Source organism: Protopterus annectens, chromosome 7.part0 (assembly GCF_019279795.1).
Source record: "Protopterus annectens isolate FY-2018-M chromosome 7.part0, PAN1.0, whole genome shotgun sequence".
NCBI classification, from domain to species: Eukaryota; Metazoa; Chordata; order Ceratodontiformes; family Protopteridae; genus Protopterus; species Protopterus annectens.
This window is the reverse complement of record NC_056739.1, coordinates 1,220,986,208-1,221,000,749: the sequence shown is the minus strand read 5'-3', so window position 1 is coordinate 1,221,000,749 and position 14,542 is coordinate 1,220,986,208. Positions and strand designations below refer to the sequence as shown.

The 14,542-nt window shown below is 37.3% G+C and overlaps 1 protein-coding gene across 1 annotated transcript in view; it reads right to left on the bottom strand.

The window, feature by feature from the left end:
* The window catches only part of CHRNA5 (cholinergic receptor nicotinic alpha 5 subunit), a 1,051,294-nt gene that overhangs the window by 122,540 nt on the left and 914,212 nt on the right, over nucleotides 1–14,542 (bottom strand). The window contains exon 4 of the mRNA XM_044077847.1: nucleotides 10,870–10,979. Coding sequence (XP_043933782.1) covers nucleotides 10,870–10,979 — 110 coding nt within the window. The remainder of the gene's footprint in view (nucleotides 1–10,869; nucleotides 10,980–14,542) is intronic.

Below are 14,542 nucleotides of genomic sequence, written 5' to 3'. Positions count from 1 at the left end.
CATATAATCCATATGTACTGTACTACTAATATGGATTTGTATTATATTACAGAAAGATGTAGAACATGCAGATATATAGAATGTGAAGACTGATACAGCTTTCTACATCAGATAAATATTTACACATGATACCTATTTATATACCAATACCTGTTTTTTTCATGTATAAAAACACATTGGAAATGATTCCTTATTACTGCAGTGTTGACAGTAAAAGTAGTGCAAAGGTAATTGTATAAAAGGAGAGATAGTGGTTGCATGCAGAAATGTATAAGAAATAAAACGGGATATTGAGAATGCCTGCTTGGAGGGCAGATGAATTAGATGTTATATGAATGTATATACAAGGTATAATTAGTTGGTACATTTGCAAGTCTAGGTGGAAAGATAAATTAATTCTCAAAACTACTATTCTGGCACCCAGTAACAGACTGTCTATATCTATAATAATGTCAGGTGTAATTGTGCCATGTATATTTTTTATGTATGTGTTATGTATTGATTTGCTTATGTAGCTATATCTAAAACTATGGTTATTTGGGTTCATTTTCTTCAAATATTCAAGTATTTCTAAACTATTTACTGTTTGTAGGACAAAGAAAACGAGGATCCATTTTCAGAACCAAATCTAGCACTAGGCGACCAAGGCAGTCGCCTACGGCCCACTGGCTGCGAAAGGGGGATGCTGGCCAGGAGATGTATTTTATTAATTTAAAAAAAGAAAAATACTGTATTTAAGGGCATTCTTCTTCTTTAAGAAGAATGCCCTTTGCAATTAGTTGCACAGAAACGACAAGTGTGTACAACCTGTTTTCATCTTTTGCATCTGTGCAACCTGTTGTTTACATATTTGTCTTCTTCAAACTCAGAATTTGAATGCCAGAAAATGTTTAAAATGCAGACCATGAACGGACAAGTGAGAGGTGTGTGTGTGTTTAAATTTGACATCCAAAGGAGGATATACTCAGGACTGCAGCACCCCACCTCCCCTTAAAATACAGTACAGAATCAGCAATCCATCTGTATGCTGTGGGAGTAGAACCCACAGCCTTCTGCATCAAAAGCAAGCATGCTACCTGTTGTGCTACTAACACTGTGTTTAAATACTATACCACAATAGTGATAACATTTGCTAAACAAAAAAACTTAATATTGTAAAGACTCAGCATGAGCAGCAGTAATCTTCTCTACCCTTGAAGCTCACAATTCTTTGAAAATGCACTTAAAACTCAATTCCTTGAAAAATGTACCTGAAACTCTATTCTCTGAAAAATGTATCTTGATAGTTGGGGTAGAGGGTTTAAGCTCTTGTTTCCTGTAACTAAGATACGGGGTTTGAGCCTAAGCAAATTACCACCTACTATCCCTTAACTAGGGCATTTCCTTCTCACACACAGACACCTCAACCTCTTAGTGCAGAAATCTGGACAAATCCTAAAATAAATAGGGACAGATTATAAATATTGCTCTCATGAACTTAGAAAATTGCTAAAATAACAGGATTTGTGTTGGTATGCATTTTTCTAAAGGATATCAAGTCTGAAACTCAAATGTCTGTCATTATTTAGTAATTTTAGTCCTTTTTATGAGGACCAGACTAAAAACAAGGGACAAAAATCTGGACATTCTGCAAAAATCTGGACAGCTGAGAGGTATGCTACCTACCTCTTATACACATACACAGATTCACACACGCACACACGCACACACACACACACACACACACACACACACACACACACACACACACACACACACACACACACACACACACACACATACCATATGACAGTATATCTCAGTCGTGGCAAGAAATGGGACACTTACAAAAATCCACATGAACACAGGGAGGATATTGAGGCTCTACAAAGAAGGTACCAAAGCCAGTAAGAAACTAAAAAAACAAGTAAGGTGAGACACATTTATTAAATTATCACTTAAGATATAGGCAAATGTACATTGACAGAAAAAAAATATTAACATTTTTCCCATTTATATACATTATGCATTACGCATATTTCCTCTCTTTGTAACTAATGCAGTGATGGTGATGCAACAGGTAGCACATTCACCGTTGGTGCAGAAGACTGTAGATTCTATTCCCACACCAGGTAGATTGATTACTAACATTGCAGTGTAGCATAAGGGAGGTTGCTGTACTCCTGGATCTGCCATCCTTCTGATGAGACATTACACATAAGGCCCATCTGCTTGAGTTGGTGATAGCTCAGGTGAATATAAAAGATCCCATGGCACCTACTGAAAAGAGTAGTGGAAACCCTCCTGTTGCCCTAGCCAAATTTCCCGTAGCAGTACATGGTTTCCTCTGAAAAGAGGCTAATAGCCTAATGGGACTAATCTGGTCAACAAAAGGATAAATTAAAAATGGCTAAATAAACTATCATCACTCAAACATTATATAAATTGCTGAATTCCTGCCTTCCTTTAAACCTCATTCTTCTTCCCCCTGAACATTATTATGCATGTATTATTCCCAATATTTCCATTGTTTATATGTAATTTGCTCCTTCCCTTTTCTAAAGATCTCTCTTCTAGTTCTTTAATCTCTTTTATAATATTAAATACTTCAAATACAGCTGGTTTAGAGTTTGATTTCCACTTTCTATTAATTGCTTTTTGGCAGCCAACACAATTGAACTTAAATATGCGTTACTATGTCTAGATAATTCATATCCTGTACTCTAACTCAAAAAAAATTCTTTAGTTATAGCCATTTGCTCACCCAATATTTCTGACAGAATACTTTACAGAGAATTTTTTTTAATCTGGCAACTCACTGCACTCCCAAAACATATGTTTCCAGTTACCGCTTTCTTCCCCACCACACCTCCATTTGCTGTCTATGTGTGGAAAAATTCTTTGAAGTCTGCTTGAGATATGACCTATACAAACACCTCCAAGCAAAGATCCTAAACCTTCTGAACTTTGTTGTAAATTTGGGAGCCATACATTATGTCCACAAATATGCTTTACTCTTGGAGTCTTTTGGACCCATGTCGTCCTCTAACTTTCTCTTCTGGTTTCTAGTAAGAAGATCTCTGTCTCCAGTGGTCTGTGGCACTATCATTTCCCGTCTATTTCATAAACCATTTGGCAGCTTTCTCCTAAACTCATTTCAGCTGTAAAAGATCCTCTCTTTTTTGGGCTTTCAGAATTATGGAAGGGCTTGTCTGATCAGGGACCTGCAAAAAGATATAGGAACAAGCAACAAAAGCAGGCCATTCCCCTAAAAAGACTTTATTAAAGACTTCTGATGCCTCATCATGGCCTACAGAGGACGTTCATCTAGTGAATCTCATATAAAGCCATTACAAAAAATAGAAAACACAACTCATAAAAAAGTCTAGTCAGATTACTAAAAAACTTAATCTGTTATCCCATGAGATTTTATAGACTATATAAAAATATTTTGGAGACTTATGCTTAACTAACTTTGCTTGGAATTCTGCAGAAATATAGTTACTTGGCACTGTAAGTATTCATTCAAGGTGATTGCCAAGGCTGATGTGGCACCCTGACTTCATATATAATATTGGAAGAGGGGACTGATGCAAATGCTGATATGCTGAGGAATTAGATTTACTTTAGGCACATCCAAGTTTTTCTAAAATGTGCAAAGTAACAAATTCCACAAACCATCAGGGCTTAACTAATGCTCAAAATGTTGGAAAGGAAAGTCGAGAAGACCCTCACTGGTTAATGACATTAGTTGCTCAAAAGAAAGTCTTCCAGTGGCATAATAAAGCCCTGCCTAAGGTGAAAGCAATGGAAATGGCTGAATGAATAACTTGAATATGCCTAATGGAAAACAAAATGTATAAAGGGACTTTTGCCCAGAAAATGAGGACATAAAGCCAATGTACATACTTCTGAGTCAGGAAGATGCACCTTGGTTAGTTATACTGGCCATTCAAAAGGAAGTATTATAGCAGCACAGTAAAACCCTGCCTACGTGAATTAGCTGGCAAACTAGACAACATCAATGTAGAAAATAGTACTTTCTAACTTTAAAAAGGAGAGCAAATTTGTCAGAAATCCTGGGAAAAGTTGTCATTTTATGAACTGAGACACTAATGAACAATGTGAAAGAAAATATACTTGGCTTCATAAGTTGGTAAGATTCTAACTTTCCTAAACATAGCAGCTGCTTTTTTGTGGATGATATAGGGCTGTCACTGGAGGTGTCCAGTTACTTTAGCTTGAGAGATACCTTAATGTCAATAAAGGCTGACGCCCTAACATATTTCCCAGTAACTGCAAATAAATGACATTTTTGGAGTTTACTGGTGCAGAAATTACAATGTAGTTTTGAATATACATCATGTGAAACTCAGTTGTAATTTGCACAGTTTTAAAGCCCATATAATTTGAATAATACTTATAGTTCAAAACAAAAGATAGCTTAAAAATATATTTTCAATTCGCGTTCTTGAATATTGGCTTAAGTTTTTAAGAAGGGACTGTTTGTTAAAAGATATTGAAGAAGCCTTAGTGAAGGTGAGATCTGGGATTAAGGCACAAATATGTTGTAATATGAAACAGAGAACTTAATAAATATTTTGCTAGTAGTAGAAGTTTAATATTTGTAACAAAGTGTAGTGGCTTAGTCACCAATAAGAACTAGTGACTACTAATTTAGGAAAAGTTATTTGAGAGAGAAACACTAGCTGCTATCAGTTTAGTCATGGAGGAGTATAAGAAATGCAAGGAATACAATTATGCACTTTGCAGTTGCTCTCAGGGTTGATAATTTTTTTTATAAAATAGCATGTTTTTGTCATTCTAGATATGTGATATGTACTGAATGGTGTTTTTATATGCTTATTGTTACACTGCCCAAATCACATGGCTTCTGAAAGTCAGAATGATAGAATATCTAGTTGCTGTTAGGAATTAAGACAAAGGAAATACTATAGCAAAGCACTTTTAGTATGTGGAAAATGGACAAATGACCTTTTTAAATGGACTGGTACATAGCTTGTAAATCAAAGTGTACAGTATTGTATAGGAGAGCAGGCTTTGAAACAAAAACACACACACACACACAGACACACACACACACACACACACACACACACACACACACACACACACACACACACACACACACACACACACACACACACACACACACACACACACACATACACACACGCATGCGCCCACAAAGAAGTTTGTTTCATACACAAGTACAACATTACTTAATAATACTAATACTATATATAATAATGATCACACACACACACACACACATATAATATATATATATATATATATATATATATATATAGAGAGAGAGAGAGAGAGCTATATATAACTAATTAGTAGTAATAGTATAATTTTTATTATGTCTAATATCCAGAAGCATGCATTATAAAACCTTTCCCCAAGAAACCCAATCCCTCTAACTCATCAACCTTTTGGCCCATTAATGTTTGCCCAATGTTAGAAAAACTTCTGGAAAAAATACCTTATTTGCAATTCAGTCAATATATCGACCAATAACACCTTCTCTCAAAAACAGCATAGCTTTTTGTCTAGTTGCTGTACATCTACAGCTATCTGGACACTCAGTGGCAATATTCTTCTTGGAATAGACAAAGGCCTATTTACTGGAATAATTTTTATTGACCTTATCAGAGCCTTTGATCTCGCTGATCACTCATTTCTCCCAGACAATCTCGCTGAAATATGTATATGTGATGAAACACTGCCCAGGTTTAAAAACTACCTCTCCAACCTTCACTTCTCAGTTAATTTCAATTCATCAACTTGTACCTAAGTCCCTCTGCAGAAAGGTATCCCTCAAGGATCTATTCTGGTACCACTCCTCTTTTCTATCTACATTAACAGACTTTCTTTTGACTTACCCGATTCTTCCTCTCCTGCTTTATGCTGATGACATGGTCCTATTTCACTCTAACCACTCTATCCCTTCTCTTGATATCAAACTTCCAGCTGATTTTCATGCCCTTATTCAATAGGTCAGTGATAAACAATTAGTACTAAACTCCTCTAAAACAAAAAGAATGTTTTTTGGCAGTATGCAAAAGCTTACTTTTATCTCCAGGCCTCAAAGTTCTTGATAATCTTAATAACACTATTGAAAATGACACTTCATTCAAATACCTAGGGGTTTGGTTGCAACCCATTCCTAAATTTCTAACTCCATTTAGACTACACGCATAAAAAAAAATCAATTCTCCCCTAGTCTGTGCTAATAGGATCCCCCCTTTTCTATCATAATCCTGTAAATTCCATAGGTAAAGGAATGTTATTGGCTCAGCTAGAATATTGTTCTCATGCTAACTGCTGCATCTTCTAAAGGAAATGTATGCCTCATTCAAGTCCATTTCAAATGCCATTTGCAGATTCATCACTTTCTCTCTCTTCAAGAAATTAACAGCACTGCAAAACCATTGAAAAAGCTAACTAGGTACATCTGAATCAATGTGCTGACTTTTTACTTGTCTCAACTATTTAAGCTCAGCAAGAATTGTACCTTCCCTCCACTAGTTTCCAGACTAATTGGAAATGCACCAGCATGCATCCTTAGACATCTTAACCACTTGTGTCATCTCTTCCACCCCCCCCCCCCCAAACTAAGCTTCACCGCACAGACCATGCTTTCTCAGAACTTGGTAACCAAGTATGGCAATCTCACACTTCTTTTCTTAAAGATCATTCCTCTTACCCCATTTGTTATTCACAAATTAAAGCACATTTCAAGACTTTAGGAAATGCAACTGTCATCTCTTTGGTCATGTGGCTTAGTCTCTTAATTTCCTTCTTCTGTCTATACACCTTGCTACATCTCTGTTTTTGACTGTGATTCTTTTAGTATGGCAGCTGTGATGCCATTCTATATATAATGTATGCATACACAGTGCTTTTTCAGTCACTCTATATAAAATGTCATTTGTCGATTGTTTTTTATAACTTTAAGCCAACTATGATATCCACTTTGTATATAATATAGGTATATGTTGCATTTTGTCATTCTCTCTCTATATAATGTCATGTATCTATTGTGCTTTCCCCTGGCTAAGATTGAAATGGATTTAGTAGGATCAGAGCTCTACAACCAGTTAACCAATTAAAAATAAATTAAATAAAATAAATTCAAATAAAGTAAAATAATAATAATAATAATAATAATATGCTTGACATAATGCTTTTGTTGTGGTAATTTAATCATTTCCAATGTGTTTGTTGGTTTCATGAACTGCTAAAGCACACAGACAGATGTATAAAACTACTGTCACAGGTGCAATAGGTGAAAGGAAGGCTATGTGTTATAATCAGACACCCACTGAGCACAGTGGAGGAGGAATACGTTTTGGAAGGCATGTATACCATGCCCAAGTAAGGATACTCATGACTAACAATTCCCTTTCTTTGTAGTCAAACTGTGAAATGATGGACAGGATTTTCGCTGTTCAGACCCTGAAAAAATTTTCAATAAGATATAGATGTGACAATGATGATATAGATGTGACAATGATGACTACAAACGATGATCTCTCCTGTACCAGACAAGTAAATAAGTGGGATCCATAAATACATTTATTTAGACTGCTGTGCTCAGTATGCTTTTGAACATGAATTTGAAGAGTGCAATATAAAAGTCACAGTGACAGTGGTAAAAAGAGCAGAAATTTAACATGCTCAATACAATACAGTAATGTAGTATACAATATTGTACAAATGTGGGTATACCAATATTGCCATGTGTTAAAAGGCATAAAAGTCTGCAACAAAAGTCATCTGACTGCTGACTTTCGTTGCAGAGTCAAAACACAAAGCATGCCAAAGATATAAAATGACAGATATCAATATAAATAAAAAATATTTGTATTTGTTGCTGTAAAGAATGTAGACATTGCCAGTGCAATTAGTGTGGTAGGAATATTCCACTGTAGAATTTCTGGTAGAGTCTACTGGAGTTGTTGTAAAAGTATACCCATTTCTTTTTATAGAATAAATGTGCATTCTTAGGAGATATTAACATGGCAAATGGTAATCCTGACAATTTTGGCTTTCCTCTTCTTTCTTTTATAATTTTCTTAAGAAATATTCTCTGAAGTTTGGGGTGGCTATTAAAAAAAGGCTGAGTTTAGGTTTCAATTTCTCCCTTGTTAAATATTTTAATCCATCAATTTCATAGTCCTGACCTACTAAAAGATGGAATCCAGTCTTACTGTTAACACAGAAAATAAATGAGCTATAAGGAAAATGAAAAGCCTGTTTCCATAACTCCTGTCACGTGTTATTCTATCATTGCACTGTGGTATCACACCTACTAATACAGAAGCACATGTACATAGGCCAACTTTGTCTAGTCATAACCATGGATTTTTCCCAAAGCATACAATACAGTAGAAAACATTTGGACTGTGGGATCTCTGCTGATAACTAGTATCCTGAATACCTTGACTATACAGTATTATAATTATCTGACATACAGTGTGGTGTCTGTCATGGTAAATGGCTATTAATGTTCTTTGCAGACATTGATAACTAATGTGTCATAAAGCTTCAAATTTGACTTATTAATACATGTAATAAAATAAACTGATATTTCAGATGACATTATTATGACGTTAATTTACCCAGGCCTTGTGGTCCCAATGTGTTGTCCCATAACATTGATCCTGCTGAGCCAAAGTTATAGTTGGATTGCAACATGGTATGAGATTGGGTGGTTAAGTGATTAATGTTTTAATTCTGAAAAAAATATTTTCTATTTTGGCTCTGATTTACATTTCAGAAGTCATCATTTGAAAAATTAAAGGGGTTGGGAGGGTGGCCTAATGGTTAAGGTGTTTGCCTTACAAACACAAGGTGCAAGGTTTGAGTCTCACAAGGGATAATTGGCTAGGCTTAAAAATGGCTCGCAAGGGCAGTTAGCTTAGTACTAACCTATGAGGTTTACATTATGTATAGGTTTAAATATATTGTTGAACATAAAGAGAAAGTTAGCTTTCAGGAACTTATCCAAAGTGCTTCTAAACAGACCTTTCTGAAAATTATTGGTGCCATACCAGTTAAAACATGCCACACACTACAATTAAAATAACTCTTGTGCAATCACTTATGTATGTTAGGAGTTAGAAATGGACTTCTTCTTTGTTTGTGCTGCTATATATATAAACTTTTATATTAAGATCTTGATCTACAGTCATTATCAGTACTGGGTGTGATTTGCCATATTATATGCTGCATTGTGTACAGTGTTCACTGAAAAATGTTAACTTTGCAATATGGACTTCTGTATCCAAACTATATAGAATCAATGACATCCTCATAGCAATCAGAATACAGTGTAAAGATAGAGGTCTTCATTATATCAGCTTATGATCCACAGTACAATTGCAATGGCACTGAAAAGAGAAAATTTAGGCAATGGTTAAAGGACCTCCATGAACAAGTTTGTCTTGTTAATGGAGAACCGAATGTTCATATTTGGACAGACAGAACAGGTTAAGAGGATTACCTGCATCCACATACTTGGGGCAACAGGAACAATGAAGGACAGGCCATTCTAGACTTCTGTCTTGGAAATAGCTTAATGGTGACCAACACATGGTTAACAAAGAGAGTGTCACAAAATCACATACAAGAGTGGTCAAGCAGGCAATTGAGATTAGTCTTATTCCTAGAAAGAAAAGGGTCTTAGGGGTCAAATCAGAAAATGCAAAATCATGCCTAATGGAATGGGTTGGCCCCCAGCATAAACCATGGATGGCTACAGTTAACTGTAAGTACAGAAACCGGCTCTGTATAGAACTATTTAGCTCAATTTATTCACAATGCCTTTCTCAATGAGTTATACTTTTAATAGGATACAGACTTACAACAATCTTTAAGTTAAGGTAAAATTTAATGTTGTATTCAATTTTTTGTTTGCTTACCATCAAGTCCCCACTATGACTTGCCATTCATTCCCCATTACCAGGGTAAGAGCTAGTATGACTATCATCCAGGCAGCCATGAGTGATTTTCTGTTTGCTGGCAGTCAAACCTCCACCTTTGGTTGACATTCACATTTACATATGTGGGGCTTAATATATCATTATTTTTAAGAATACAGATTCCCTCACATGATCCATGAAAGTTGCCAAAAGGATGCAACTTGGCAGAGTCAAGACACATTCCTAGAAAATAAATTACAACCTGTGTATCCCTCTCTCTAGTAGGCGCCACTACTGCAGTGGGTTGACCTACCTCCCTCATGAAGGATAAAATGGGATGGTATCGCCTACTCACTGCCTGTCTCACTCAATGGCTTTTCTAGCATTCAAGTCGCTGCTCAGTTCTGAGTAATCTGAGTCACAAACTGGGCATTATCCATCAGTGTTACAGAAACAGCGATGTTTTACATTTTTAAAACTGGTGCACTCAAATCTTAGTACGTCAGAATTATGTCACAGATGTAGAATGAATACATGGAAGTGCTGTATATGCATGTGTGCATATTTAGATTTTTCTCCTTAAAGTCAAAAAAGGTCACCTGCATAATTTTAACTCTAAAAATATAACACAACGTAAAAATTGTAAAAAATGATTTACTATAGAAGCCTCTAACTGACTACTGGTTCTGAATTTTAAAATTCAGTGTCATGATATTCCATAGGGGATTTGGTGGAAAATTAAAGGACATATTAATCTCTGTCTAAAATAGTTATGCAGCATGCTGAGAAACAAATATTGATATGTTAAAGCTTTCATTATCAGTTTAATTTTACAAACCTTTAAGGATTTGCCGAACCTGACTAGGCTGCTCTTCTTTTCTTTCGTTTATTTAAATTAAACTAACTAAAGAAATAAACCATAACTCAATCTTACTTGTCATACAAGACAATATCGGGGATCCAAATTGAATCTGAAGGGACTCGAATTGACATTATGCCTGCATAGTCATCGGGATTCCAACGCAGTTTTACATCAACCCACTCCTATGAACAGAAATAAGAAACAACAATTTTAGTCTGCATTTTAAATATTGTTTTCGTAAGAATGATTTCCATGTTTGTCTAACAACCACAAAAATAAATACTTTTTCCTGACAACTCTGCTGTCTTATTATATAACTCCAAAATGAATACTAACCTAAAGATTAGATAGTGAAAAACAGAATTTTGCTAATGTTTTTATCTTTCACAGTGATGTGGTAATTGGCATGTACTCTAACTGCAAAGCTCAGAGAGAAAAGTAACATTTTCATGTAATATAAGAGGCATTCTGAATATTGAACTGATGTGCAAACTGAAAAAACATAATACGTCTTAACAAAATGTGTACGCTTATACTTGCATGGTATTAAGATTTTTTTTTATTAAAAAGTAATGTCGAATCAATAGCATATCCTCTATATAGTGAATACATTAACATTTTACTTCATCTATCAAGATATTTGAAGTTTTTTAAGCATTCCTTTCTCACATTGCGATTGTATCTCAGTTCTGCAAAAATAACTTATTTTAAAACTACTTGAACTTCCAAGATTCATAGGTTCATAGGTTGGTACTAGGCTATCTGCCCTAGGGCCTATACAAGCCTAGCCATAACAATTCCCTGGCTATTTTTTCCCACATTATTTACTTTCCTGGACCCCTGTCTAGCAGGGCGACTGACGTGATCCCTGGGGTGAATTTCCTTTCTCCCATCCAATCGTCAAGGTTCCTTTTGAAGAGGGCCAAAGAGGCACTCTGCTTGACATGTATGGGCAATCTATTCCAGAGTCTGGGGAGTCTCTGGGTCAGGAACCTTTCCCTCCAGCATGTTTTGTTTATTGTGATGACAAGGTTTAGATCCCTGGAGTCTGTGGCTCTGAGGGATTGGAATTTCTTTAAGTGTAGCTTGTGCAACAGCTCTGGGTTTGACATGGCCTTGTATGTTAAGCAGAGATCACCTCTGAGTAGACAATATGCGACAGAATATAGCTGGAGTTTTTTAAGGTGATCAGCGTAGGGCATCTGCTTTAGGCCTATGATTATTTTAGTGAGGTATTACTGCAGCCTTTCCAGTTATTGCAGATGTCTTAAGAGGTACATACCAAATGAGGTGTTGTATTCTATAATGGGTCTAATGAGGGATGAGTACAGTGGGACGATGACCTCTTTTTTTCTGAATGAAAAGCCCTTAGTGATGAGGTGTGCCACATAGAAGGATTTCCTGACTGTTGTGGTGATGTGGTTATCGAAGGTGAGACCACTGTCCGCCTGTATCCCTAAGTCTCTTATCACACTTTCTGTGTTTAGTGTACTTCCACCTATATGGTAATTCATGGATACATGTTTTTCCCAAAGGGGATAACAATACATTTCTTGGCATTGAGCTTGAGCCCATGGCTCTGGCACCAAGCATCTGTTTCTGTAAGGCCCTTTTGTAGAGTATCCACATCATTTGGGATTCAATAATGGCTCCCAGTTTGCAGTCATCTGCAAACTTTGTTAGCCAGAGTCCCTTAGTGTTGACCTGTACTTCAGAGAAGTAGATGCCAAACAAGAGCGGCCCCAGGACTGAACCCTGAGGTACTCCACTTGTCACTTGTCTGGAGCTGGATTTGGAGTTGGCTACTTTTACAGTGTGGTTTCTATCAGTAAGCCATTTAGCAACCCATTGGGTGACATAGGGATTAATGCCCAACTTAGTAAGTTTATCTATGATTCCAGAGTGGGGGATGGTGTCAAAGGCCTTGGCAAGGTCTAGATAGGCTGTGTGGACCACCTTACCCTTGTCCATGGCTCTGGAGACTGATTCAAAGAAGTCAATCAGGTTCAGGAGACAAGATCGGCCCTTCACAAACCCAAACTGGGTGGGGTCCAGTGTTTGAAGGTTGCCAATGTCTTTGTTTATAAGTTCAATGATAATACGCTCCATGGCCTTGCAGATAAGGCTTGTCAGACTGATGGGACGGTAGTTTCCGGGATCCAAGGTGGATCCCCCCTTGTGGATTGGGATAACTGTAGCTCTGTGCCACTCAGTGGGCACGAAATCTGAGGTGAGGCTATGATTAAACATGACACTTGGGTGAGGTGCCAGTTCATATTGTAGTTCATGTAGTACACAGCCCGGGATGTCATCTGGTCCCATGGATGCTGTATTCTTGGCTTTAGAGAGTGCGTTTTATACCTGTGTGGCCATTATTACTGGAATTTGGCAATCTTCCGGTATTGAGATGGGCCATTTAGGGGGTGAGGGGGGGGGTTGAAGTTGGCACTGAATCGATCTGCCAGGATATTGGCAATATCCTTCGGATCAGTATATTTAATGCCATTCTGTTTTAGCTCAGAGCAGATCTGAGCATTGCCATTTAGATTCTTGATATAGTTATAGAATGCTTTGTGGTTGTCTTTGGAATCTTTGGCAATTTTATTTTCGTAACTAGCTTTGGAGGATTTTATGAGGCATCTCAGTTTCTTACTGAGGCTAGTAAGGGAGTTTTTTGCATCCTGGTATTTTCCTCTTTTCTGCAAACGTTTCTTCCTTTTGTTGTAAAGTTTGTTTATGGCAGGGGACCACCAGATTGGCTTCCTTCATTTGGATGAGAGCATTTTGGTTCTATTTGGGATGGCAGGATTCATGCATGAGTGGATGTGCTCGTACAGTGCCTTAGTGTAGGATTCAGCAGTTGAACTTTCAGTTCCCGTCTGCATGGGTGTCATGAAGTTTGTCACTTCTGACTTGAGTAGCATGAAGTTGGCTTTGGAGAAGTTTTTATGGTGGTTTCCTTACTGGGGGTGGGGGTGGGATGTGGATGTTAAGGGCGATTAGCTTATGGTCAGACCTGACTAATGAGGGGGTGACCATAGGTATGGAGCATTGATTTCCCATGCTGGTAATGACCAGGTCTAGGATACTGGAGCCCTGGTGGGACTATGGATTAGTTGATCCAGAGCATTGGAATTTATGAATTCCAAGAACCGTTGCAAAGGTGTTGGGACATGAGTAGTTTTCCCAGTTAATGGCAGGGTAGTTAAAATCACCCAGTATTAGGGTGTTTGGTTCTATCTTAATATTTTCCAGTATGTTTAGAAAGGTGTAGTGAGAATCTTGGGGTATGGTGGGGGATCTGTAGCAAGCTACAATTTGGATTGCAGTCTTACCTAGTGTTAGTTGCACTTGGAGCATTTCAGACACATTGTGTTGGCCAACTAGCCTGGTGGTGTGAATATCCTTGGTGAATATTGACACTCCTCCACCTTTAGTGTTTCGGTCCTGGTTTGGTTTGAAAAGTGTGGTAAGAGTTGTAGCCTGGTATTGCAGGGGTGCTCTCTGGAGCCTTGAACCAGGTCACAGTTACTGCACAGATATCGATGTTCTCCATTTTTAGGAGTGCCTCGAGAGAGTGCATTTTGAGGTTTAGACTTCTAGCACTGAGTAGCATTACCTTCAGATTTTGCATGCTTGTACCTGTTACGGTGGTGGTTTTGTCCTTTGAAGTTTGCCTAAAAAAGGCACTATAGGGGTGGCAAGAGCCTTAGCCAGTAACCTGAATCCCAGGGGCAACAGGTGC